Genomic DNA, 26,247 nt, shown 5'->3' on the forward strand with positions numbered 1-26,247 from the left:
GATCATTAGAGAGTGGGCTTCAGTATGCATTAGCCCCTTATAAATGAGAGCTCAAATGGTCTCACGTTGGATTGCTGTCTAGAAGGTTGCAAGCGAGTGGGCTTTAGTCATAGTAATTTTCCATCCTGGCCATAATTTGAGTTGGTTGAAGGTTCAATAACAAAAATACTGTTTCACCTGGGTTGTTACTCAGGCAAGAAAAATGAGTTTCCAAGTTTGTTCATTAAAAAACAGATGCTCGTTAAACATCTGTTAGTTCCTTGGAACAGATTATATCTGATAAGCTCAAAAGAGGCTTAGCCCAGATGCTGTTGGTGAAGGCGAAGGCCTAACAAGCATTTCTCAGGTCTTGATGGGGCCTGGGCAGTGGCGGGGGGATGCACCACCACAATCCAGTCCATGACTAAACTCAACTTCTCTGGGCCTCTACAGGATGAAATAGGGCTGTGGGTGTGGGGACAAGCCCAGGACCCCCCAAGTGAAATGAGGCCCCACTAGTAGGTCAGGGCAGGTTTGGGGGCTGGTGAGGACCCCTGCCCAGCTGGCACTGCAGGGCAGAGTGGGGTGTCTGCATGTGACACACCTCCAGAGTCCCCCCCCTCCCCCATGTCCCCTGACTGACTGGGGGCTTCCATGTACTCCTTGCCCTGCATGTGGCCCCACACAACCCCTTCTACGAGCACCCAGGACCCCTCGTGTGTCTTCACCTCTGAGTGGGGGCCTGAGATTCACACTCCCACGCATCCCCGTGGTCCCATGTGTGTCACTATGCCTTCACGGGAGGCCCCTGTCTGTGTTCCCCTTGGCCCCAGGCAGCGCTATAACCCCCTTACACTAGGGCTTCCCTCGCTGGGATTCTTGCATGAGTTCCCCAGGAGTCCATGGCCCCGCGTGTGTCCCGGTGACCCGCAGAGCGCTCCTCTTACAGTCCCACGTGTGTCCCGGACCCCGCGTGTGTCCCGGCGACCCGCAGAGCGCGCCCCGCTGCAGTCCCGCGTGTGTCCCGGACCCCGCGATTCGCGGTCCGCCCGCCTGCGTGACGCCCCCAGCCCGGCGGCGCCCAATGGGCAGCAGCGGGGGCGGGCGCTGCCGTTCGAATAAGAGCGGCCGCGGCCCAGACCTTGTCGGCTCCGGTCTGGTACTCGACCATCAGTACGACTGCAGCCCCGGCGACCCCGGTGACGCCGAGGACGCCGAAGACGGACACGATCCTCAGCCACGGTACGAGGAAAGCTGAGGTCACCTGCGGGGAGGGGGCGGGCCCCGGCGGTTCCCTCGGCGGGGGCTCGGGGCCGCAGCGCTCAGCGAGGCTTTGCCACAGGCAGGCAAGGCGCGAAACCCTCGGGCCGGCGGGGCACGCCTGTGGCACAGCCTCCGTCTCCGGCCAAGCTCAGCGACGTCCTCCTCCCTAAGGACGGGGGTGGGTCCCGGCCGGAGCGTTGGGGCTCGGGCGTGTGATCCTTCGTTTCCCGGGTCTTGGTTAAGTCCGAGCCTTCGCCAGCGGCATTCGGCGGCCGCGTTCCTCGCGGGTTCCTCTGCTGCCCCCAGCGCCGGTTTGAAAGAACCCTCTCCTTGTGCCCTTCCTGTGCCGTGCTCGGGGCAGCTCCATCCTGCGGCCCCGAGCCTCCTCAGGCAGCCCAGACACTGCGGGGATGACTTCCGAGGGTTTCCGGAACAGCAGCGAGGGGTGAGCGTTCCTTCCTCGCCCGACCCCTGCCAGGTCCAGTTTGCGGCCCGTAGGGTCCGGTTCTCGTTGAATCCATGGCCGCGGGGTGTGTGCGTATCGGGGGGAATTTTTCACCCCACAGCTGGGATGTGACTCCAGTGAGGTTAGAGGGAGACGTAGCATCGGGGGCCATTCTTTGCCGAGCCCCCGGCTTTTCCTGAGCTGCGCTGGGGCCGGGAGCGGGTCTGTGCCGGCCCCAGCAGTTCTCCGTCACCCGGGGCCGGGGCAGGGTGATGGCAGTGAGCGCGTCCATGGCCAGGGTCGGACGATTCCCTTTCCCCATGGCGCGGCGCGGGAGGTTTCTGTGCTGTGCGCCTTTAACGAGCGCGGCCCCGGCGCGGTGACGTGGGGTGGCCCAGGGCCAGGAAGGGGAACCGCCGCCTGCCAGCCCCGCCGAAGAGAAGCTCAACAACTTTTCTTTTGTGCGTGGCCGCTGGCTCCCTGATCCTCCCCGGCTTGCCAGCGCTCATGGCGGATTAACCCCAGCTCGCCGACGACGGCCGCGCGGCCCCAGTAAGGCCCCAACAAAGACTTTCTGCCTCTTCCTTGTTTTGTTTTCCACGGGGCTGGCGCGGAGGAGGGGAGGCGGGGGAGGCGAAGCTCAGCTTGCCCAGCTCCGCCGCCCCGCCGCAGCGTAGGGCTCCCGGCCCGGCGCTTCGCGAGCGCCCGAGGTGCGGGTCCCCGGGGCCGCGGGTGGCCGCGTCGGGCTCGCCAACATCCGGGCGCTCGGGTCGGCGGCTGCTCTCTCCCTCCGCCCCGCGCTAGCTGCGGGCCCGTCCGTGCGCGGGGGCTGCCGTGGGTCGCTTACCCCGCCTGGGTGCTTCCCGCAGCCGAACCCCTGGCCTGGGACAGCCCGGAGCCCGCGGGTGCGTCCCCCCGGCACGTTGGCACTTCGGGAGCTCCGGAGCGCGGGCTTGCGTAACGCCGTGCTGTGACCGGAGCGGCGGAGGGGAAAGCGGGGAAGGACAATGCCGCCGCGGCCGCCGCCACCTCCGGGGCTCGTTCCCCGGTCCCCAACGCCCTCCTGCAGCTGCTCGCTTCGGGGATGCGGCTGGAAGGCGCTCACGGCTGCTGGCGGGCTCCCCAACCACTTCCCGCCTGCCATCACGAATGGCACGTCCTCACGGAGGGTCATGGCGTTGTCTCAGATGTTCAGGGTGGCCAGTGTCACCAGTGACGAGCCAGGCTGTGACCGCGGCAGGAGCAGGTAGCCCTGTCCGTCCGGATCTCATGCCAGGCACCAGCGTGTCTGCAGACTGGTTCCAGTAAAACCCAGCTCGACGGTGGTGGAGCACGGTTTTCTCCGAGGGTCTGCATCCAGTGCTGCACGAGTGCTTTGCCCGCTGCTTTTGGGTGGATTTTTAGGGAGAGGTCCTGGCTGTGTCACCGGGTGGAGGGACAGTAGGTGCTGAGTGACCCAGCCATGGGACAAGGAGCTGGGTTTTAGCCAAATTGGAGGGAGGACCTGTCCTGCTGAGGATCCTATGCTTCCCAGCTGGACTGACAGCAGTGGGAGCTCCGTAGTCCCCAAAGCCACCATGACTGGTTGGCTGTGCTGTGCTGAGCAGCTGCAGATCCCTACCAGGCCCCTGGCCCATCATGGCGGGGGTGTCCAGATGCAATACAGGGTAAGGAGCCCCCTCCTCATCTGGGTGACTTTTTGGCTCCCAGCAGTCCCCTCCCTTGGAAGACTACCAGGGTGGCACTGGAGTGTGGAGGCAAAGGTCACTGTGAAGGGGACCTGGCAGTGATCCCAGATCATGTCAGGGCAGCTCATCCCTGCTCCCACCCAGTGCAGCGATGCCCAGCGAGCTCCCTGTGCCCCCAGCAGGTGGTTCTTTCACCAGCAGCAGTGGGGAAGGGGAGCTGGCAGCGCTTCAATGGCTTGGCCACTGCCTTGCCAGGCAAGAAGTGTTAGTGACATTTGGAGGTGAGAAGGGAGGGAAGGAGGCACGGCAGGAGGATGAGGAGCCCGAGCAGCAGTTTTCCATTGACCCCTTGTCAGGATCCTAATCTGTGGGAGTAGACCTGGCTGCCGCTCAGCATTGCTCCCCACTCTGTGCCTGTGGGGAAGCAGGAGGATGCTGGCTGCTCCTGCACAGCTGGCCAGATGCAGGGGCATGTCCTCCCTTGGTGGGCACAAATGCCTGGTGCTGGGTGCATAATTAATTTACCTTTTTTATCACCCCCCCACCTTTGTCGGTGTCTTTAGGTCTAGGCAGTGACCTGGCAGGCTGGCCACAATGTCTCTTCACGGTGCAAGAGTTGCTGCTCTCCTTGCTTGGGTAAGTCCCCCCTCCTTTGCTGGAGCTCACTGCATAGGTGGGATGTGCTGCTGGCAGCATCAGGGCACAATGCTTGGGCTGGTCACGGGAGGGATTGTGGCTGGGGCAGGTCCTAGGGTAGCCCAGTTCCCACTGGTCCCGGGCAGGTGGGTGTTTGCAGGAGAAACCTTGCTCACCCTTCCTGTTGAGTAACCAGAAATGCTGGAATGGCTTGGTCTGGTCATGGAAACTGCCTGGGAGATGGAGCTGAACCTGAAGCAGGCAGCAGCTGTACTATAAAGGGGTTGTTGTATCTGTCTCACAAAGCACTGCTAAGTCCAAGCAAAGAATCATAGAATGGTTTAGGTTGGAAGGGACTTTTAAGCTCATTCAGCTGGAATCCCCTGCCACGGGCAGAGACACCTCCCGCTAGACCAGGTTGCTCCAAACCGCATCCAAACCTGGCCTTGACCACATCCAGGGATGGGGCAAGCACGGCTTTTCTGGACAACCTGTGCGAGGGCCTCACCACCCTCACAGGGAAAAATTTCTTCCCAATATCCCATCTAACCCTGCCCTCTGTCCGTGGGAAGCCATTCCCTCTTGGTCTGTCACTCCAGGCCTTTGTCCAAAGTTCCTCTCCAGCTCTCTTGGAGTCCCTTTAGGTGCTGGCAGGTGCTCTAAAGTCTCCTTGGAGCCTTCTCCTCTCCAGGCTGAACACCCCCACCTCTTCTAGCCTGGCTCTAGAGCAGAGGGGCTCCAGCAGCCTGATAAATGGGACCTGTGCCAACCTCACAGATGTGGAGCTGTAGGGCTCATGTTCATCTGTTCCCTGGGCAGGGGTGGTTGGAAGGGGTGTTTTTACTCTCACACCCAGACGAATCTTACTGTCCCCTGCCAGGACTGGAGGTGGTGGGTGGCACAGCACAGTGTTGTCTTGGCTTCTGCCTTCTGACTGTCCCACCCCATTTCTAGGTGAACAGCACAAAGGTTTGTCCCGATCCCCTCAAGGATCTGTCCCAGCTCCAGGACTGTAGTGTCTTCATCAGAATTATCCACAAAATGTGAGTATGGGTAGCTGTGTGCACATTTCAAATGACCCAGCTAGGTCTGGGCTGCCTCCTGGAGCCATGGCCTTCGCCCCCAGGAGCTAAGGGGCTCTTTTCTTGAGCAGGGTGGGAGTGGGGGTCTTGGGGTATTCATTCATTCCTCCTCTGGCATATGAGATGCTGTGATCTCCATCTCCTGTGTGCCACTCCACAGCTGGGGTCTGCCTGCAGAGCCCTGGGCAGAGCTATTTGGTCCCACAGAGCTGCCCAGGGAGTGTTTTGGTCAGAGTTCCTGTCATTTCAGACTTGTTATCACATCTGGCACTAACATCTAGGTTTGCTCCTGGCATTGAAGAAAAGACCTGAGTGCTGCTGCCAGTGGCACAGGGGTTCCTGCAGCTGCACAGGAGATTATTCATTTCCGTTGATGCTGCTCTGATGAGGGAACAGCCCAGCAAGTTTTCCTGAGTGGCAGCCTTGGGATCCTGAGGAAGCCTTGTATCTGGAAAGCAGTGTAAAGAATGACAGTTTCTGCCTCATGAAGTGCTTCTGTTGCCTGTGGATGTCAGGCTCCTGCTGAGAATAGTGTGGTTAGGATGGAGCCTGTTTGCTCCATCCTGGGACCTGAGGTGGATGGGCAGGGGTGGGAGGAATGCCTCCTTCAGAAATTGCATTCGTTGCCTGGGAGCAAGGGGCAACTAAAACCTACAGACCATAATGGCCATCAGAGGTAGGATAAAGCCTGGTGGTTAAGGAGCTGGCAAAACAAATTGAGAGGGTGTGAGGCTGCCATGCATTGCTTTTGAACCCTTCCGGTGGGAGGCTCACTGGGAGCCCGTCTGCTATAATTACCTCCTGCGCGGGGTAAGAAGAGCCTGCTTGGAGCAGGGATCTGCTTGCAGTGGGTGGGGAGGAAGGAGCTGCCTGCACCGCAGATATATTTAGTCAGACCTGGTTAATCTCCTGGGTCTGTGCTCCAGCTCGGATTAGTAGGGATCCCGGTGGCGTGTGCTCTCTAAGGAGGCCTAGCCATTGCTTGATAAAGTGGGGTGGCAGCAGGGCAGCCACCACAGCAGCTGGCTGAGCTGCGGAGCTCCCGGTGGCACCAGGGGAAGTCCGTGAGGAGGGGCAAATCCTCGTGGCAGCCCCTGTCCCGGGCCAGGTTCCTGGTGTTGGCACCTTGGGAGTAAGTGCCAGTACTGAAGCAGTGCTGGTCAAGCATGACTGGTGTGGGGTTTCAGCATGCTGTTTCTGGGCTGCAGTTGGATTCAATGATCATTGTGGGTCCCTTCCAACTCAGGATATTCCGTGAACTGGCACCTGCTCAGGAAGAGTGTAGTTGCAAATAAGTGCAAGAGGAAGCTTCAGCCTCCCCAAAGTCCAGGAAGAAAAGCCTGAGGCTCCATGTATGGACTGGCCCCTGTGGTGCCTCCTGGCTGGTGGGGCCACCACAAGCTCCCTGTGCTGTGCTGGATGCCAGGGCTGGCAGGCAGAGGAGGAAGCAGTGCCGGGGGGGCGTCGGCTGCCCAGCTCCAGCTGCTTTCCCAGCAGGGAGATTCCAGGGCATTCCGCTCCCATGCATGGCACGGCCGCCCCTGGCTCTTCTGCCCCTGGTGCGGGGGTGGAAGGCAGAGCAGTGCCCCAGAGCCAGCCCCAGGCTCAGTGAACCCTGTTGCACAAAACTTGGCATTGGTCTAATCCCTCCAGTAAGAGTTAACGCAAACCCTGCACTCTTCCAGCCACGGGAGCAAGGAGGGGGAGTCTGTGCTGGACCAGCCGCTGCCAGAGAGGATCTCCTTCATCCATGGTTTCCTGCAGAGTAAGACTCTCCGCTGGTGCTGGGGAAAGCAACTGCCCCTTCAGTGCTCCTGACCCCTGAGGGGGTCTGCTCTGCTGTCTGCAGCTTCCCCCTCCACAAAGTGACCCCCCCATGCTGCATCGGCAGCTTTGTGAGATGCCAGCAGCTTTCCTGCAGCAGCATGTGGGAGGGAAAGCTTCCTGATGGGAAACTTCCAGATGGAAATCCTTGCCAGAGCCTGGGTTCAGAGCAAAGGAGGTCCTGGGTGTGAAGGGCAGGGTGCCAGTGGCTGCTCTGGTGATGCTGCCTTGGAGCAGTTTTCTTAGTTGGGTACCTGGACTCAAGCTGTTCAAATCCCAGTGGAAAACCTTTACCCAAGCAGAAATCCTGGGAGGGGAAATGGGAAGTACCTCACACTCTTGCTCAGCCTTTCCTGGGGGCAAGAAACCATATCCCACCTCATATCCCACCCTCCAGAGATGGAACTCTCTGTTTGTGCTGATGTTGGAGGGGAGATGCCAAGTTGGGGAGGCTCGGATTTAGGGTGGAGTTCAAGGGAGTTCTATAGAAGTCGGTCAGAGTTAATTGCCAAGGCTGACCACTGGGATCTCAGCCTATCCTGCCCCATGTCCCTTCTCCTTGGGGATGCATTACAGTGCCCTCCTGGCCATGAGTGTCACATCAGGGGAGGCAGTGTGCCCAGTGGCACCTGTATGATTAGGAATTCTTCATGTTGCAGAGCTCTGCAGACACAAATTGGCTGCAGAGAACCTGGTCTCTGCACAGAAACTCCTGGATGGAGAGGAGCTGGCACTGGCCAAGGTAACTACGTGGCATGTTTTAGTCCCAGCCGGCACCAATGTGCTTATGACTGGCCTGGGGTCAGTGGTGCTTTTCCTGCCTTGCTCAGGTGGCTGTGCTGCTCCTGTATCACACCTCTATGAGCTGCAAGAACCCTGGGGACTGGAATGAATTTGACTACAAGACCCAGGTAATCCCTTTGGGGTTCCTCGTCTGGATCTGGGGTGCAGGGGGAAGCAGCAGTGCCTTTGAGGGGAGGTGGTCCGAGACTTGCCCTCCTGGGTCCCATTGAAAAAGTGTGGAGTGGGCACTGTGGTGCTCTCTGGTTTTGGGCTATCAAAAGCTTGTGGCAGCAAGTGTGGGCACCGGCACAGGCAGGCAGGGAGCTGCCCACTGCCTCACGCCTGCTGTGGTTGCTGCCTTGTGACCTGCAGAAGAGCTGCTAACTCTGCAGCTCCTCCCAACACAGGCTGAACTGGCATCGATCCTCAAATTTGTGCTGGATAACGAGGAGTGCCTGAATGAGAATCTGGAGCCATTTCTGCAGAAGAAAGGTGAGTGCTGGGCCCTGGCTTTTCCTCGTGTTTGTGCTGCTGTACCTGCCCGGCCATAAAGGCAGCTGCACCACCTGGATGCCCTCAGCTACAAGACAGCACCCTGTAAACTCCAAGAGCAGGGCTGCCTTAGAACTGCTGGCTCTTCCTATTCAGCAGTACCTCAGCCTTTCCCTGGAGGAGTGCAGCAGGTAGGATGCTGACGGTCTCGCGGTAGCAGAGTGCTTGGGGAAGGGCTGTGGAGCTGGAGGGATGGGGATGTAGGGCAGGTTTATGGTTTCCTCAGTTGGGCTGTTCCACCCCTACTGGGATTTGTGGTTCCCATGCCCCTGAGATTTCAGCTGCTCAGCCCCTCAGATATTAAAGATCCCAGCCTTTTTCTCCCTTTTTATTTCCAGCAGAGCCATCCTCGTCCAGTATGTCCAGCAGCAGCTTTGAGGAGCATTCCCCACTGTCCCCTCTCCCACACAAGCGAGAGGTGCATTTCCTGGAGCTGCAGAGGATCTCCTCCTTCCGCAGCACCAAGTACGTCCCCTGCCTCCTGGCTGCCAGGGGGAATGAGGAAAGGGGGGAGTGGATAGGGTGGCTTTTGGGACCCGCAGATGTAGCCAGGCTGCATGCTGACTCCCGGAATACCCTGTTCTGCCTTGGTGCTGTCCTGCTGTACATTGCTCTGGTGTGATGTGGATGGTGGGGGTGAGCTTTGGCTCTAGCTCCTTTTAGAATCATGGAATCATTCAGGTGGGAAAAATCCTCTGAGACCATTGAGTCCAGCTGTCCCCCTGGCACTGCCAAGGCCACCACTAAACCATGTCTCCAAAAACCATCTACATGGTTTTTAAATCCCTCCAAGCATGGGAACTCCACCACTGCCCTGGGTAGCCTATGCCATAGCTGGACAACCCTTTCAGGGAAGGAATTTTCCCAATATCCAACCTAAACCTCCCCTGGAAAAGCCTGAGACCATTTCTTCTTGTCCTGTCCCTTGTTACCTGGGAAAAGAGACCAACACTCACCTGGCCCTATCCTCCTTTCAAGGAGTTGTAGAGAGTGATAAGGTCCCCCCTGAGCCTTTTCTCCAGTCTGAGGTCCCTCAGCTCCCTCAGCTGCTCCTCATCAGACTCATGTTCCAGACCCTTCCCCACCTCTGTTGCCCTTCTCTGGACACACTCCAGTACCTCAGTGTCTTTCTTGTGAGGGGTCCAAGACTGAACCCAGGTTTGGAGGTGCCTCAGTGCCCAGCACAGGGGGGAAGTCACTGCTTTAACCCTGCTGGGTCACTGCGAGGATGCCCTTGGCCACCTGGGCATGCTGGTGGTGGTTTTTGCACAGCACTTAGAGGTTGGCATTAGTACAGTCAAGAGGAGGAGCATGGCTCAAGTGATTGGCATCAAAGTTTTTCCTGTGAACCTGATGCCAAAATGATTTTTGCTTTTATATTTTCTTCATATATATTCGTAGCTCTGTAGACTATTATTGTATAGTTATATAGTTCCTAACTGTCTCCAGTATTTTTCCTGCCCCCATAGACAGAAAGGCAAAACACATTCCAAAGACCCTCTCCTAATCTTAATTCTTCTGGGAACCAAGGACAAGCCACCCTCCCAAGACACATTCCCGTAAACAAATGGCAAAAGGGGGGCTCCAGAAGAGGGCTGAACCAGAAGGGGGAGGAACTGATGCCTTAAAAATCTAGGAATAAAACAACACACATACAAGACAATTTTAATATAGGAGGTAATATAAAAGCTGGTCTTTAATTGGAGGCCTCCAGGGGCAAATATGGAAAAAATGGTTTTTAAGGCATCAGTTCCTTGGGGAGCCAGGCAGGAGAACCTGCCCCAGAGATGGGGGTAGCAGAGTGGTCTGGCTGCATGGGGCCTGCACTAGCTCAGGATAATCCAGCTCTGTGCCTCCCTCCAGCCTGCCCAGCACTCCATCTTCGCCCATGGGGGACATCATGCAGACCCCCCAGTTTCAGCTGCGGCGGCTGAAGGAGCAGCTGGTTTTTGAGAGAGAGAACCGGGAAGAGCTGGAGGTGGAGATGGCGGAGAATCACAAGCTCATCATGGAGAAGGGTGAGTCGCAAGCAGGATGTCCTGGGGTGCAGGTGTCTGTGGGGCACACATCTCAATAGCCAGAGATCTGCCGGGATGAACCACACTTCTCATAGAGATATGATGGAACTCCGTTTATTCTATTGTCAGACCCATAGTTATACCCTAATTCCCCAAGCACGCATAAGCAAGCTCCATACTATTGGGTTACAGCTACTGTTCACATGGCCTTTAATAGCAAGCAATTGGTTACAGATTAATATGCATGCGACCTAACTAACATAAGTTTTTATCTTTCTATGGTCAGCATCCCCCTCCCCAACATCCTGTCGGCTTGCCACATCAGCATTGCTCCTCTCTTTTTTCCCTAGTCAAGGACAGTTCACTAATATAGCTTGGATTGTGCACGTACATTCACTCAGCCATTTCTCTACAATTCCCCCTTTTTCTTCTTGCACAAGCCAAGCCTGATGAACAACTTTCTCTAAAGCTTTCCGTATGCACGCAAAAACACAACAAATTATTATTGCTACAATTACTAGTGTAGCTAGCAGACGTAATCCTTCTTGAACCAGGTTTCCTAACCACCCTGTCAGACCAAGCGAGGACAGCCACTCAGAGAAGCTGTCTGTATGGATCTGTATCTTTTGAAAAGCATCCTACAGTTCTGAGAGCTGTCGATGGATACTCTGGGAATGGTCTGACAGGTTCATACAACACATACCTTCAAACTCTTTGCAACCATAGCCGTGAGCTAGCAATAAAAAATCAATCGCAGCTCGATTTTGTAGCATGCCTAATGCTATCTACATCAGTTAAAAGCTCATTTAATATATGGGAAGTCCTATTAAATTCCTTTTCTGACCAACAGGCCAACTTTTTCAGATTGTTATAGCCATGAGCTGCAGCACCCCCTGGGTTAAAAATAGCCAATGGTATAAATGCACTCAAACTCATAATATTTACCTTATCATTACAGTCTTTATCAAACATGGAAACACTACGCTGGTATCTATTTCGCATCCTATTTTTCCAACTTTCTGATGCCGTAATGTTTTTCCATGCTCGTATAGAAGGGGCAAACATAGTTAGCTTTCCCGGGTAGCAAGGACCCCCAACTGGACTATGCAGAATCCCATTCCATGCTCTATCTCTGCATATCAAAAACACTCCAGGAGGTAAAACCTTTCCTCCAGTTGTGTCAATAGACTCAGCTCCTCCCAACGTGGCCAGCACGTTCCAGCCTCCAATGGAGCGTCCTGATACATTCTGTTTCCGTGCAAAGGAGGCATATTGCATTGGAGGCACCACATTGGAACAGTTGGTCCATGGTGTTACGTTAACAAGCGTACTGGGAAAGAGGGACCCATAAAGCTGTAGCTCTTGAAGAGGCAAGGTTGCATTTTTTGTTAAATTGGCGATAATACGGGTTTGCTGCAAGGAGTGCTGGTAACTAGACCAACAACCTAAGCACTTGCCCCGGTTTCTTTTGCTTTGCATTTGTTGCTCCACTTCCTCATTGATTTTCCCTATATCTGTCACCCATTTTTGAAACGTGCCCTCGAGTGAGATCCATGGCACGCCAGTTAGACATGTGGGAAATGGATCTGCTGCCGACCCCATGGCCAGACAGAAGTCCGTCTGGTTCGCCTGGTGAGCCCATGTTACCCACATGTTTTCTTTTTCTGACACTGAAGTTATCACAGCTTTACTCAGGGTGAAAGTACTTGAGAGGAGGAGCCACACATAGGGCACCATGCCTGGGTTACAGTGGTCTTTTTACTCACTTGCAGACGACTGATGGCTTCCTTCCCTGCCCACACTTCCAAGCTTAGTAAAAACTTGTGTGGATCCCTGAATGAGCTAACTCTAATCCATTGTGGTGGAATTCCGAGCACGATAGACGCACACTGCCTAAAACTTCTTGTCACAGGCACTTGATAACATTCTCGGCATAAAGTACCTCGCTCATCTACATTCCAAGTTCCCCTAATAAGCTCTTCCCCACAGCCCCCACAGCACAAGCGCAAGCACAAGCTATTATAACAGCATAAACAATTTTTGCAGCAATTAGCATGCACACTTGGTGACTGTTCCCAGACTCCGAGTGGTCGTCCAAATGTGAGGTTGTCAGCCACCAAGCGAAGGTTCACTTCCCAAAGGTTGGGAACATCTGCTGTACGTGCCACGTCCTGGCTCAAAGTCGGGAGGTGGAGCGGAGGGCTCGACTCGAGCCCATTCCTGTAGTTGCAGGGCCGTCTGAGCCACACCCTTTCGGGACTCGGTGGGACCCTGTTGTGGCTCGTGCTTCTGATGGAGCTTCTCTTCCATAGAAGACAGAGCACAATCAAAGTGTGGTTTCATTTGATTCATTGCCTCTTCTACTTGACGAGCCCATCTTTCCAATGCTTGTGGGTTCACACAAGATCCTGGGGGATGAGCACGTAGCTCATTTGTCACCTCTGTCATTGGTATGTCATCATCTGGCAGAGGAACAGTCTGTGGCTCCGGCAGGGAAACAGTCTGTGGCAGAGAAACAGTCTGTGGTCCGGGATGGATCTCTGCGGAGGGGGTGGGCAAGCAGGGTAGAGGCGCGGCTGACAAGAAGGACCGCCCGCTGCCCCGCCCATTGCCTGGCCGACTGTAACTTCCGCGTTTGCCTTCAGTTTGCTCTGAGGCACGGTGGTGGTAACTTCCTCTTGTGGCTCTGATTGCAAGAGCTCTTTCTCCTGCTCCCGCAGGAGCTCACTGACAGTCTCAAAGTGCTTCTCTGCTTTCTGCCCTTTTATCGCGCTCGGGCTTTTAAACAGTCCACTCAGCCCTCTGCGCTGCGTAGTTCGGGCAGGAGCGACAACCCCAGCCGGTGTTGCAATTGCCTCCACCGCAGCCGCAGCTACTTTTGATTCGGCTTGCATATTTTTCAAGGCATTTATAACAGTTCTCCAGGTGGGCCCTAAGTTTGTCATTTCTTTCCCTTTTCACTGGATAGTACAGTCCCAGAGGTGATCCCCTACTTCACTCGGCTGCATCAAAGAGGAGGGGGGGGACTCGCAAATGTCCATGCTCCCGCGCCCATAAAACGAGCTTATTTATATCCTTTTCCTTGACCTCCTCCCCTTGCTTAGCAAAGATACTGAGGAGTAATTTCTGTCCTGCCGCAAACTCTAAATCCATGCTAGCAGGGTATGACGGAGGGAAGGTAGCGACCCATCTTACCGGCCTGACCGACATCCTTTGACTCGTGGTCGATACTCTCCACCTGCAGTATCTCTGTCGCTCGTCATCGTCACCCTCCTTTTGGTGATCGGCGAGTGTATCTTCCTCAAAGGAACTGTCCCTGGTTGGGCGCCAGAAATAGCCAAAGATCTGCCGGGATGAACCACACTTCTCATAGAGATATGATGGAACTCCGTTTATTCTATTGTCAGACCCGTAGTTATACCCTAATTCCCCAAGCACGCATAAGCAAGCTCCATACTATTGGGTTACAGCTACTGTTCACATGGCCTTTAATAGCAAGCAATTGGTTACAGATTAATATGCATGCGACCTAACTAACATAAGTTTTTATCTTTCTATGGTCAGCATCCCCCTCCCCAACATCCTGTTGGCTTGCCACATCAGCACTGCTCCTCTCTTTTTTCCCTAGTCAAGGACAGTTCACTAATATAGCTTGGATTGTGCACGTACACATGTCCCTGTTCACTCAGCCATTTCTCTACACATCTCTCCTTGTTTCTCTGACTTTTCTGTTTTGACCCCACCACAACTCGGCTCAGGCATGGTCCATCCTGCCAGGCCTCAAGTGAGACTCCAGGTTCCTCCTTCCCTCTCGTATTCCCTTATATATCCTGGGCAACAAAAGCCATGACTGAAGCAACACCTATGCTGAGCAGCACCACTGGTAGCCTGGCTCTTGGATCTCCTGGTGCAGGTTTCTGTGCAGAAATGCTGTTGTGGGGGCTTCAGGTGGCATACAAAGTTGGTAACAAGCCCTTTCTTGCCCACTTCCCCAGATGCTCAGATCACCATGATGCAGCAGCGGATCGATCGCCTGGTTAAGCTCAACGAGAAGCAAGCTGAAGACCAGCTGGAGCCCAAAGAAATGGAGGAGCTGAGGGAGAAGAATGAGAGGTAGTCCTCCAGGAACATCCTCTCCTTCCTGCTAGGCAGGACCTTGTCACTCCCACATCCCCAGACCCCATGTTGTCTGTCTCTTCCCTAGCAGTACATGAAACGGGAGAAAGCAAACCTTCTTTTTGTTCCTCTGCTGCTGTGCCCTGGGGAGAAGACAGCAGGCACAGAATCAAAAAAGGGTCTGGGTCAGAAGGGACCTTAAAGCTCATTCAGCTGGAACGCCCTGCCATGGGCAGGGACACCTTCCACTAGACCAGGTTGCTCCAAGCACCATCCAGCCTGGCCTTGAACACTCCCGGGGCAGCCACAGCTTCTCTGGGCAACCTGTGCGAGGGCCTCACCACCCTCAGAGGGAAGAATTTCTTCCCAATATCCCATCTAACCCTGCCCTCTGTCAGTGGGAAGCCATTCCCTCTTGGTCTGTCACTCCAGACTCTTGTCCAAAATCTCCAGCTCTCTTAGAGCCCCTTTAGGTGCTGGCAGGGGCTCTGAGGTGTCCCTCAAGCCTTCTCTACTTCAGGCTGAACACCCCCAAGTCTCTCCCAGCCTGTGTCCAGAGCAGAGGGGCTCCAGCAGCCCTTGGAGCGTCTCCTCTGGACTTACTCCAGCAGCTCCACTTCCTTCTGATACTGGGGACAGTATCAGAAGTAGCTGCTGGAGGCAGCTCTGCAGGTGGGGTCCCATTAGAGATAAGCAGAGGGGCAGAATCCCCTCCTCCCTTGCTGCCCATGCTGTGGGATCAGCCCAGGACATGGCTGTGCCACCATCGTGCTGCCCATGCCCTCAGGGCAGTTATGGCCTGCAGCCCATTTTTATTGCAGTGGGCAGGGATCCAGTCCCAAACCACGCAGCCTGTTCTAACAGCCCACTCTTAACCCAAATCCTGCATGGGAGCAGCTATTCCTATTATGTGAAAAGGGTATGCTGTCCATGTGGCTCTCACCTGCCCTGGAAAAGGGGAAGCTTTCAGGGTGATCCTGGAACTCCTGACTCCAGCCCCGTTCCCAGGCCTTCACTTTGATCCTATGTACTGGGCTTCGTCACACACTTGAAATCACCTGTCACACTGTGTCCTGGTGTTTGCCCTGGCCCTGTGCCATTGTTTACTCAGGAAAGGCATCCCAATCGCCACTGGAAGTGTCGTGTCTTTTTTGTCCTTTCCTCACATATGTCCCTTTGCAGGGGTGTGGCTGGAGTCCCACAGCTGCCTCTGCCCTCAGTTTGGAGTGGTTTGGCTTCTGCAAAGCACAAACATTGCTTATCTCTTCTCTGCTTTGCCACCTGTTGGGACCCAGTTTTAGAGCTGGGCTGATGGTAGAGTCACAGCAAGGCATGGAGATCCCTTGGAACCTTTAGTTTCCCTGGCAATATCTAGCATCACTGATTCCAGGTGATATCCTTGCCTGCCTCCAGGATGCACCCTCTCCTTAACCACCTCCTTTCCCACAGCCTGGTGGGGCGCCTGCACGAGGCCTTCAGGCAATGCCAGGACCTGAAGACTGAAAAAGCACAGATGGACCGAAAAATCAACAAGCTCTCAGAGGAAAATGGGGATCTTTCCTTCAAGGTATGGGGTCCAGTGTCCTCTCCGTGTCCCCACAGCCCAGATGGTTGTGATGGAACCCGGGGGGGAGGATTTGATGGCAGTGCCGAATGCTGGGATGTTTATGGTTCTGCTAATGCGATCTTTGACCCAGTGACCAAGCCTGCCTTTGGCGCTGGATCCTGATCCAAAGAGGAACTATAGTGGGGGACTGGGGACTGGGTGGAGCTGTCTGCCTGTGGTGAGCACCCAGAACCCAGGACACCCATGTGTGCTGCAGCTCTTGGGAATGGGGAGTAGGCAGAGGCCTGGACAGCAAAGGCACACTCTGACCATCTTCTGGACTGGGGGGGATTTTCATTTGGCAGCTGCGGGAGATCGCCAGCAATATGGTCCAGCTGCAGCGAGCCCTGAATGAGCTCTCGGAGGAGCACAACACTGCCATGGCACAGTCGCAGGAAAAGCAGCGACAACTGGAGAAGGAGCTGCATGCTGCCCTGCAGGATAAGGTCAGGAGGCCCTGGGAGTGGTGGGTGCCCCCGTGTAGCTCCCCCATAGCCCCCCCAGCTGGGGGCCATGCCAACTGCAAGCAGGATGCAGCAGCCAGGAGCTTCCTGCCCATTTGTGCCAACACACGGGGAGAAGCTGTGTAACTGCCAGCTCCTGTGGGAAGCCTCTCCCTGTTCCTAGGAAGGGTTCCCCATGGTGGAACAGTTTGCTGACCTTGCAGTGGGGAGAGACAAAGCTGCTGGAAAAGTGTGGTGTCATTACTGACTGGGTGACCATGCCTCTCCTTGCTTGGCTCTTCTGCCTCGCACCGTGCTCAGTCCTGTCTCTGTCCCCAGAAATGCTCAGAAGAGAAAATCGAGATTCTACAGGGAAAGATTTCTCTGCTGGAGGACCAGCTGGCCAAGCTGGAGGAGTGCAGCACCCAGGAGAAGGGAGAAGTCATGGGGGACGTTTTGAAGGTACATTGGGGCTCCTGCAGCAAGAGTTTGAATGGTAAACTACTCCAGCTGGAGAGAGCAGCAGGTGCCAGGAGATGCATGGCAAAGCCATGTGGGGCAGATCCTGCTGCTCTCTGCTGCTGGATAGAGGATGTGGGGCTGAGCACTCTGCAGGGAGCCCCTTTTGGGCTGAATTTGCAAATACTGCTCCCAGGGAGCTGCTGGCTCCCCCAGCCTCCCACATGACTTGGTTGTGAAGGGAGTATCTCCTGTATGGTGAGAAAAAGGTGTTTGGTCCAAGGGAGCAGAGTGGCACAAGGCTGAGGGAAAAGCAAGGTGCGCTGGAGGGGTGATGGGAGGGAAGGCAGGCACTGGGCAGCTCCCGGTGGGATGCAGCACGTGGGGCTCTGGTGAGCATGTGGGCTGCAGCTTGAGTGACACCTGGGGCTGCATGTTTTGTCCCTATAGTAGTCGGACCTTGGCTGGGCAGCAGGCACCCACCAAGTTCCTCTATCACTTCCCAGTGGGACAGGGGAGAGAAAAATAAGATGGAAAAGAACTAGAAGGTTGAGATAAGGCAGTTTACTAAAGCAGAAAAGGAAAAGTGAAAGTTTGTGTGTGCATAAGCAAAGAGAAAAGTTAATCTCTACTTCCTATCAGTGAGTGATGTTCAGACACTTCCTGGGAAGCAGGGCTTCAGCACGTGGAGTGGTTGCTCCAGAAGGCAAACACTAAAATAATGAATGGCCCCTGTTCCTCCTACGTCTCTTAGCTTTTATAGCTGAGCTGACATCATATGGTGTGGAATATCCCTTTAGTTAATTTGGGTCAGTTGGCCACATTGTGTCCCGTCCCAGGATCTTGCCCACTCCCAGACCCCTGATGGGGCAAATGAATAGCCAGAGATCTGCCGGGATGAACCACACTTCTCAGAGATATGATGGAACTCCATTTATTCTATTGTCAGACCCATAGTTATACCCTAATTCCCCAAGCACGCATAAGCAAGCTCCATACTATTGGGTTACAGCTACTGTTCACATGGCCTTTAATAGCAAGTGATTGGTTACAGATTAATATGCATGCGACCTAACTAACATAAGTTTTTATCTTTCTATGGTCAGCATCCCCCTCTGCAACAGCCTGTTGCTTGCCACATCAGCATTGCTCCTCTCTTTTTTCCCTAGTCAAGGACAGTTCACTAATATAGCTTGGATTGTGCACGTACACATGTCCCTGTTCACTCAGCCATTTCTCTACAGGAATGTTAGAGTTCATTTTCCCTTAGAAGCTCTCACAGTGCTGTGCTTTGCATAGGTAGCAGGAAAGGTGTAGATACCACACCAGTGTTTTGGCTACTGCTGAGCAGCACTATCTCTCTGTCTCAGTCAGACCTAATACAGTCTCCCTGCTCTTCTCTTTGCCAGCTGGAGGAGCTGAAGCAGGAGCTGTCCAGCCTCACTGCCAAAGGAATGCGGCTGGAGGAGGAGAAGCAGCAGCTGGACAGCCTTGTCACCAGTCTCCAGAGCTCCCTCTCTGAGAGCCACCGGGCCCAAGAGAGGCTGAAGCGAGACCTACAGGCACAGGCTGCTGAGGGGCAGGCTGAGCGGCTGGCTGCCCTCAGTGTCCAGCACGAGGAGACCCTGCGGGAAAGGGATGCTGCCCTGCAGCAGCTCCAGCAGGCCAACGCATCCCTGAGCAGCCAGCTGCAGGCTGTGGATGAGGAGAAGGCTGCACTGAGCCACAAGGTCAGCGAACTGGAAGCCCAGATCCTGGAGCTGGGTGCCCAACGGCAGCAGGGAGTGGCAGCAGAGGAACTGAAAGCCCAGCTGCAGGAGCTGGAGGGCAGGCTAAAGGAGAGCCAGCAGAGGCTGGCTGAGAGGGAGAAGCTGGCCCGGGAGAACAGCCGCCTACAGGAGCAGCTGCTCTTCCTGGAGGAATCCCTGCGTAACACTGAGGGTATCTTGGAGGATGAGAAGAGACGGGCAGCTGAGTGCCTGGAGGGCAACCTGGCCAGAATCGCTGAGCTGGAGGCAGAAAGACAACAGCTGGTTCAGGAGCGGGAGTCAGCTCTGCTGGAGCGGGGTGAGGAGCTGGCCACACGCCAGGTGCTGGAGGAGAGCCGGGAGCAGCCGCTGGGAGCCTCTCCTGCTGCCCGAGGGGAGGATGAAGAGTGCAGGCGGCTGAAGGAGGAAATGCAGGCGCTGAGCCGGGAGCATGGCCGGGCCTGCCAGCAGCTGCAGGCTGAGCAGGAGAAGGTGGCTGCGCTGGAGGCCCAGGCAGAGCGGCTGGCTGGCCTCCAGGCTGACCTGTCCAGCGCTCAGTCATGGGCGAAGGAGAAGGAGACTGAGGAGCAGAAGCTGAGGGCTGAGATTTCTTCCCTGCAGGAGAAGATGGCTGTGGCAGAGCAAACAGCAGCCCAGCGTGTGGCCAAGCTGGAGGCGGATGCCCGGAGAGCTGCTGAGGCACTGGAGGGAGTCTCCCAGCAGCTCTCCCAGGAGAAGCTCAAATCCAAGGAGCTGGAAGGCACCATGGAGCAGCTGCAGATTGCAGAGAAGGAGCTGGTGTCCCTCCGCTCTGCCGTGCAGGAGAAGGAGAGCTGGAAGGAGCAAGTGTCCCAGTGCATCCAGGAGATGGAGAGGAAGAACAGCCTGATCAGCAGCCTGGAGCATGAGGTCTCCATCCTCCATCGCCAGGTGACAGAAAAGGAAGGGGAGAGCAAGGAGCTGAAACGCCTGATCCTGGCTGAGTCGGAGAAGAGCAAGAAGCTGGAGGAGAGGCTGCGGGTGCTGCAGACAGAGATGGCCACCGCAGCCTCCCGTGCAGCTGAGAGGTGCTCACTGATGAAGGTGGAGGTGCAGCGGTGCCAGGAAGAGATGGAGAAGCAGAGAATGACCATTGAGGCCCTGAAGCGGGATCGCCATTGCCAGAGCGAGCGGGAGGATGAGCTGCGGCAGGAGGCAAAGGTCTGCCAAGACAAGTGCCTACAGAAGGAGCAGCTCCTGGCTGCCCTGCAGCAGGAGCTTGACAGCGCTCGGGCTGAGCGTGCCTCCCTGGAAAGCCAGCACCAGCAGGACCTGGAGCAGAGAGCAAAAGCCGTGTCCACACTGCAAGTTGAGCTAGCGCAGGCCAAGCTGGAGGTGGCTGAGGTGCCGTCACTGCGGGAGCAGTTGGCAGAACAGGACCGGGCCATTCAGCGGCTGCAGGCTGAGGCAGCAGAGGCAGGGGCACAGCTGGCAGGGCTGCAGCAGGCCAATGCTCGGCTGGCTGAGGAGAACCAGGGGCTCAGCAAGACTCGCAGCCAGGGGCAGCGGCAGCTTGAGGCGGAACTGGGCCAGGCCAGGGAGCGGCACATGCAGGAGCTGGAGCAGCTGCGGGCAGCATCTGAGGAGCTAGTGAGCAGCAGCAGGCAGGAGGCTAAGGAGGCAGTGCAGAAGCTGGAAACCATGAGTAAGGAATACGAGAGCAGCAAAGCAGCAGCCGTGGAAGAGAGGAAGAAACTCCTTCAAGAGAGGCAAAGACTGACAACTCAGGTAGGGTCCCATTCCCAGAAGAGAGGCTGTGGGTGGGGGAGCCCTCCTGGAAAAGGGGTGTGTTTGGCTTTCTGCACACCCCTGAATCCATGTCCTGCTCAGCACAGGGACTGGGGGTGTGGGACACTCCTAGGTGTGAAAGGGACTGTCACACTGAGGTGCTGGAGTGTTTCCAGAGAAGGGCAGCAAAGCTGGGGAATGATCACCAGTCTGATGAACAGCAGCTGAGGGCATGGGGGGGGGCGGGGGGGGAGGGGGTAAGGCACTAAGCCTGGAGAAAAGGAGGCTCAGGGGGGACCTCTCCCCTGAAAGGGTGAAACAGCTCCCTGAAAACAGGGTGCAGCCAGATGGGGGTCTCCCAGGTAACTTGTTCTCCCAGTTAACAAATAACACGACAAGAGGAAATGGTTTCAAGTTATGCCTGGGGAGGCTTAGGTTGGATATTAGGAAAAAATTCCTTCCCTGGAAGGGTTGTCCAGCCAAGGCACAGTCTGCCCAGGGCAGTGGTAGAATCCCTATCCCTGGAGGGATTTAACAGACATGTGGATGTGGCACATGGGGACATGGATTAGTGGTGGTCTTGGCAGTGCTGGGGAAACAGTTGGACTCAATCTCAGAGGGTTTTTCCAACCTAAGTGAGCCTGTGATTCTATGAAAAACAGCCTATGTGCCGGCTGTGTACTCACCTTTACCTTTTATGCTTGCAGGTGGAGCAGCTGGAGATAATCCAGAAGGACCAAACAAAGCAGGTAACACACACCAAGTGCTGGCTGCTCAGTGACAGTGCACAGCCCTCCTTGTTGCCACTTCCCACTGGAACCACCCTCTCCACTTGTGAACTGGTCACCATATGGACCCAGCCATGGGGCACTTGGCTCCAGGTCTCAGGGGACCTTCACCCCCAGGGGAGGGGGTAGGAACTGGGGTCCCAACCTGTCACCTGCCCCCTCACATTGGTGTCTGCCACTTGGCATGGCTTCTCACATGCCCCATGGCAGCACACGCAGCAAGTGGCTGCCAGGAGCATCCAGGACTCCTCAATGTAGGACTGTCACTCCTGTGATGGCTTCCCCTTCCCCTCCCCCATCCCCTTTAACCAAGGCCCAGCTCTTGGCACAGCTGGTAGGAGCAGCTGTGCTCAGACAGCATGGGCCAGATGTAGCTAGAGCAGCATTGATCTCAGATATGGTAGGAGTTAGCACTTAGGAAACAATGCTGGAAAAGCCCCATTTCCCTGTCTAGTCCCAGCCAGAGTTACCCAGGACTCTGCAGAGGCCTTGTGGCTGTGACCAGGGGCCGGGGCCTCCTCAAGCATCCCCTGGAGCAGGGAGAGCATGGCCAGGCCAGAACTTGCAGCAGCTATCTACCTGTGTCAAGAGTGCTGGGTAACTTGTGGGACTCCAGGCCGCAAGCATTGGGGCACTGGGAACTTACACTGGCTTTGCTTCCAGCACGTGGCTGTTCCTTACACTTGGGTAGTTCCAACCGACCTTGCTGTAAGGACTAACATGGGGTGACTGTCACCTTGCCCTGTCCCAGGATCTTCCTTGGCAGTGGGTGGTGCTGAACAGTCACCGCATGGCAGGAAATTTCCTCGTCGTGCCCTAGAGCCGGCTAGAGAGGAGGGGATGTGCTCCTCCGCAGAAAGATTGTAGTTTTGTGCCTGGAGATGGTCTCACCAAGCCATGTTCTTTCAGGTGGAGGAGCTGAGTAAAAAGCTGACTCAGCATGAGAAGGCCACCTGGACCCAGCAGCAGAGAGTTAAGGTAAAAAGGGATCGAAAACCTGGGGGTTGAGCCCTGGAGCTGTTGGAGCTACCACGGGGCTCACCTGGGTTGCCTCTGAGCTGGTCTCTCCCCTGCCCACAGGCACTCGAAGGGGAGCTGCAGGCAGTGGTCACCAGCCATAAGGAGAAGGTGGCAGAGCTGCAGGTGCAGCTAACCCAGAAGGAGCAGGCAGCTGAGTACTACAAAGGGCAGGTATGCTGGGGGCTAGTGTGGCCCCAACTGTCCCTGACACTGCTGGGAAGCTTGACAGGATTCCTCTGCTTGACATCCTAGATGGAGAAGGCAAAAAGTCATTATGATGCCAAGAAGCAGCAGAACCAGGAGCTAGCAGAGAAGCTGAAGGCCATGGAGCACCTGCAGAAAGAGAACACAGAGCTTCAGAGCAAATCAGAGAGGCTGGCCAAGGAGCTACAGCAGAGCATCCTGCAGGCCAAGGAGTCTGAGATGAGCTGCAAGAATCTTACCAGCCAGATCCACAGCCTGGAAGCTCAGGTGGGCATGGCATAGTGGGGCTTTACCCTCCTTGTCCTCGTCTCCATCACCACCTCACTTGGACGATAGATCCATCCATTCCTCCCTGCTTCCCATCCAGGTGGAGGTTGCCAAACAACAGGTGCAGGAACTCGGCAAGTTCCAGGTGATGACTGCCACAGTAAAGGGACAGGAGACTTTCTGTCAGAACATGGCCGACCAGAGCACTGATAGCCTCGATGAGGCACAGCTGCTTGACTCCACCAGGTACCAGATTGATCTGCTTCCAGCACCCCAAAAATCCATTGTTCCTGATGGCCTGGTAAGCCTTCTGGTGCTACCCTCATCTCCTGTCTCTGCAGGAAGGCTACCAGCTCTCAGTTGGAAGTCTCAGTGGTGCAGTCTGACAGTGAAGAGTCACTGCTGTCTCAGCGGCTGCCCCAGAAGAAGTCGTCCCTGGAGAGTCTCCACTTCACCCCCATCCTCCGTGAGACACCGTCGCAGCTGGAGAGCAGCGCCAACTCCCCGGGTGACTTCTCGCTCAGCTCCGGGTGCAAGACCCGCTCAGCCCGGCGCCGCACTACCATCAACATCACCATGACAGATGTGAGCGGGGGCCCTTGCAGGGGAATGCAGGGATTGGGAGCAGCACTGCACAGGGACCCAGCATGCTGGGAACAGAAAAGCTGAACACGACCTGTCAATGTGCACTGGCAGCCTAAAGTCAAACTGTGTCCTTGGCTGATCCCCAGCACAGTGGCAAACGGGACAAGGTGGGAATTCTGCCCCTCTGCCCCTCTCTGGTGGGGCCCCACCTGCAGTGCTGCCTCCAGCTCTGGGACCAACATCAGAAGGACATGGAGCTGCAGGAGCAAGTCCAGAGGAGACCACAGAGATGCTCTAAGGGCTGGAGCCCCTCTGCTCTGGAGACAGGCTAGAAGAGCTGGGGGTGTTCATCCTGGAGATGAGAAGGCTCCCGGGAGACCTTAGACCCCCTGCCAGGGCCTAAAAGGGCTCTAAGAGAGCAGGAGAGGGACTTTGGACAAAGGCCTAGAGTGACAGGACAAGGGGGAATGGCTTCCCACTGACAGAGGGCAGGGTTAGATGGGATATCAGGAAGAAATTCTTGGCTGTGAGGGTGCTGAGGCCCTGGCAGAGGTTGCCCAGAGAAGCTGTGGCTGCCCCATGCCTGGAAGTGTTCAAGGCCAGGTTGGATGGGGCTTGGAGCAACCTGGTCTAGTGGAAGGTGTCCCAGCCAAGGGAAGGGGGGGTGGAAGGAGATGAGCTTTAAGGTCCATTCAGCATAAGCCCATCTGTGATCCCCTCATCTCTGAATTTTTCTCTCCCAGAAACAGGCAGAGTCTGAGGAACTGGTCTGCATCAAGAACATCCCATTGGCTCAGTCCACAAAAACTTCTTCCCCTGCTAAGGGCCATCTGCACTCAGATGCCTCCACCCGTTCCCTCACCAGCTTCCCCTCCCAGGAAACTCCTATGAAGCTGGAAACCTCCTCCCCAGGGAAGATGCCTGGCACTTCAGCACTGTTGGGCCTCCCTGGGTACCGGCCAGTCACCCGTAGCTCCCTGCGCTTGCAGGGGAGCAGCAGCTCCAGCCTCGGTGTGTGTGGGCAGGGTAGGCACTTGGGCTGTGGGGTTCTGCCCTGGCTTGAGGGGTCAACTCTTACCTGGGATCCCCCTCATCCTTCCCTGCTTTGGATTTAGGCCGGAGCACCATGAACCTGGGCACATGCCAGGAAGAGCCGGAGCAGCTGGATGACTGGAACCGCATTGCGGAGCTGCAGCGGCGGAACCAGGCCCGCCCCCCGCACCTGAAGACCAGCTACTCCCTAGAGAGAATGGTAAGGCGGGGGACAGGGAGGTCAGGCAGCTCTTTCTCCAGAACTGGAGTTTGGGAGGGGGTCTAGGAATGGACAGTGCCCCTCAGCAACATCCCCACATACCCTCCCCAGCCCTCCACCTCCGTGGGAACCATCACAGATGAGGACGTGAAGATGGGGGACCCAGAAGAGACACTGCGACGTGCCAGCATGCAGCCCTCCCAGATCATCGCCGCCAGCAGCACGGCGGGTGGCCAGTGCAGCACCCAGGCCCCCACCCAGCCGAGCAGCATCACTACCCGGCAGCAGAGGAAGCGCCTCTCGGAGGAGACCCACCAGGGCCCTGACACCCCCCCGGTGAGCTCAGCCCAGCCCCCCATCACAGCACCCTACTGGGGACAACTGCAGGTGTTCCAGGTTTTGAGGGAGCTGCTGTGGCCCTGTGGGTAACACCCCCATGTGCCACATGTTCCCATTGATCCTGGATCCCAGTGCCCAGCATTCCCAGCATCCAGTGGTGTGTCTAGTACTCTTGATGCTCCCAGCACTGGCAAAGAGGCCATTCCAGAGGCAAAGGCCTGAGCCTTCTGTCTTCCCTGGGCACTGCCACCCTCACTCCCATCCCCACCCTGCAGCCCCTCAGTTCCCATTGCTGCCAGCCCCACAGCAGGGTGACCCCCAGATGACAGTACCAGCTGGTCTCCTGTTTTCCAGTCCAAGAAGCCAACCAGCTGCTTCCCAAGGTCCCAGACCGCCCAGGACCGCAGTGAGCAGAGCGGCTCTCAGGTTACTCAAGAGAGCGAGCAGCCAGCCACGCAAGTAAGCTTCAGAGGGAAAAAGAGGGATCAGGAGGGACCCATCTTGTCCTACCCTGAGCTGATGGTCCTGCCCCTCTTCCGCAGGCTCAGAGGCGCCAGTCGATGGCATTCAGCATCCTCAACACCCCCAGGGAGCTGGGGAGGCGCCTGCTGCGCCGGGCAGCCACCCAGAGGAGCACTCCCACACCCTCCACCAGCAGCGGCACCCGCCGCTCATCCCGCATCGCCACTGCCAAGTCTCCCAAGGGCAAGGTAGGTACTGCCTGAGCCCCTGGGCACACTTCTGAGCTCATGCTCACCCCAGTGCCCCCAACTCCTGCCCTGGGTTCATGCAGGGCATGGGGGAAAGGGGGACAGTCCCTGCTGTCCCTGGGGTGCCATGGCAACAGCAGGTCCCAGCATGGGGCCTGGTCATATTCATGGTCCCTAACATCCCCTCTTCACTCCATCCTTTCCAGGCCAGTCGCCAGTCACGCAAGGACAAGCAATCCTGAGGTTTCCCCAGTCCCCACACTGCTGGCTGGGTCCTGGCCCCCACCTGCATCCCCTCACCTCTCCCAGACCCTCCAGGGCCCAGGAGCACTGAGGGGGTACAGGTGGGGCCATCCATATGACTGCCTTGCATATCCCACTGACAACTGTGGGGGTGCCTGGGCATGGCAGGGCCCCCTTGCCCTTCCTGCACCCATTGTCACCCTAAACCCTCCTGGGACCCAAGGCAAGGGGATGCACAGGGGTTGAGGGCTAGAAACACACGTGGGTGCACCAGGCTGGGGCTGGAGGGACTGAGCTCCCCCCAGGGATCTCCTGCAGCCCCAGTTACAGGGACAGAGGTGAAACTTGGTATCCCTAGGGCCACGCCCCCTCCTCCCTGTGTGTGGGACCCCCCCCCACCTGCCCCATCCTCCTGCTCCTCCTGGGGAAG

General features: G+C 56.4%; 1 protein-coding gene across 5 annotated transcripts; it reads left to right on the forward strand.

Moving 5' to 3' along the window:
* Positions 1-26,246, forward strand: NUMA1 (nuclear mitotic apparatus protein 1). 5 transcript variants are annotated; one of them, XM_039557100.1, is made up of 26 exons: positions 1-1,221; positions 3,939-4,011; positions 4,966-5,054; positions 6,779-6,858; positions 7,577-7,659; positions 7,748-7,828; positions 8,108-8,192; positions 8,591-8,717; positions 10,116-10,270; positions 14,266-14,383; positions 15,836-15,953; positions 16,298-16,438; positions 16,775-16,897; positions 18,304-20,409; positions 21,117-21,158; positions 22,107-22,175; positions 22,278-22,388; positions 22,470-22,688; positions 22,789-22,934; positions 23,030-23,273; positions 24,017-24,299; positions 24,389-24,525; positions 24,637-24,861; positions 25,219-25,323; positions 25,407-25,574; positions 25,781-26,246. In XM_039557100.1, the coding sequence occupies exons 2-26, from the start codon at positions 3,970-3,972 to the stop codon at positions 25,814-25,816; spliced, it is 5,133 nt and encodes a 1,710-aa protein (XP_039413034.1). In that variant the 5' UTR covers positions 1-1,221; positions 3,939-3,969; the 3' UTR covers positions 25,817-26,246. The 5 variants fall into 5 exon arrangements, with proteins under 5 accessions (XP_039413034.1, XP_039413040.1, XP_039413028.1 ...); XM_039557106.1 differs by lacking the exon at positions 1-1,221 and adding an exon at positions 1,336-1,687; XM_039557094.1 differs by lacking the exon at positions 1-1,221 and adding an exon at positions 1,735-2,239.
* Position 26,247: the final 1 nt, after the last annotated feature.

Source organism: Corvus cornix, chromosome 1 (genome assembly GCF_000738735.6).
Source record: "Corvus cornix cornix isolate S_Up_H32 chromosome 1, ASM73873v5, whole genome shotgun sequence".
NCBI lineage: Eukaryota > Metazoa > Chordata > Aves > Passeriformes > Corvidae > Corvus > Corvus cornix.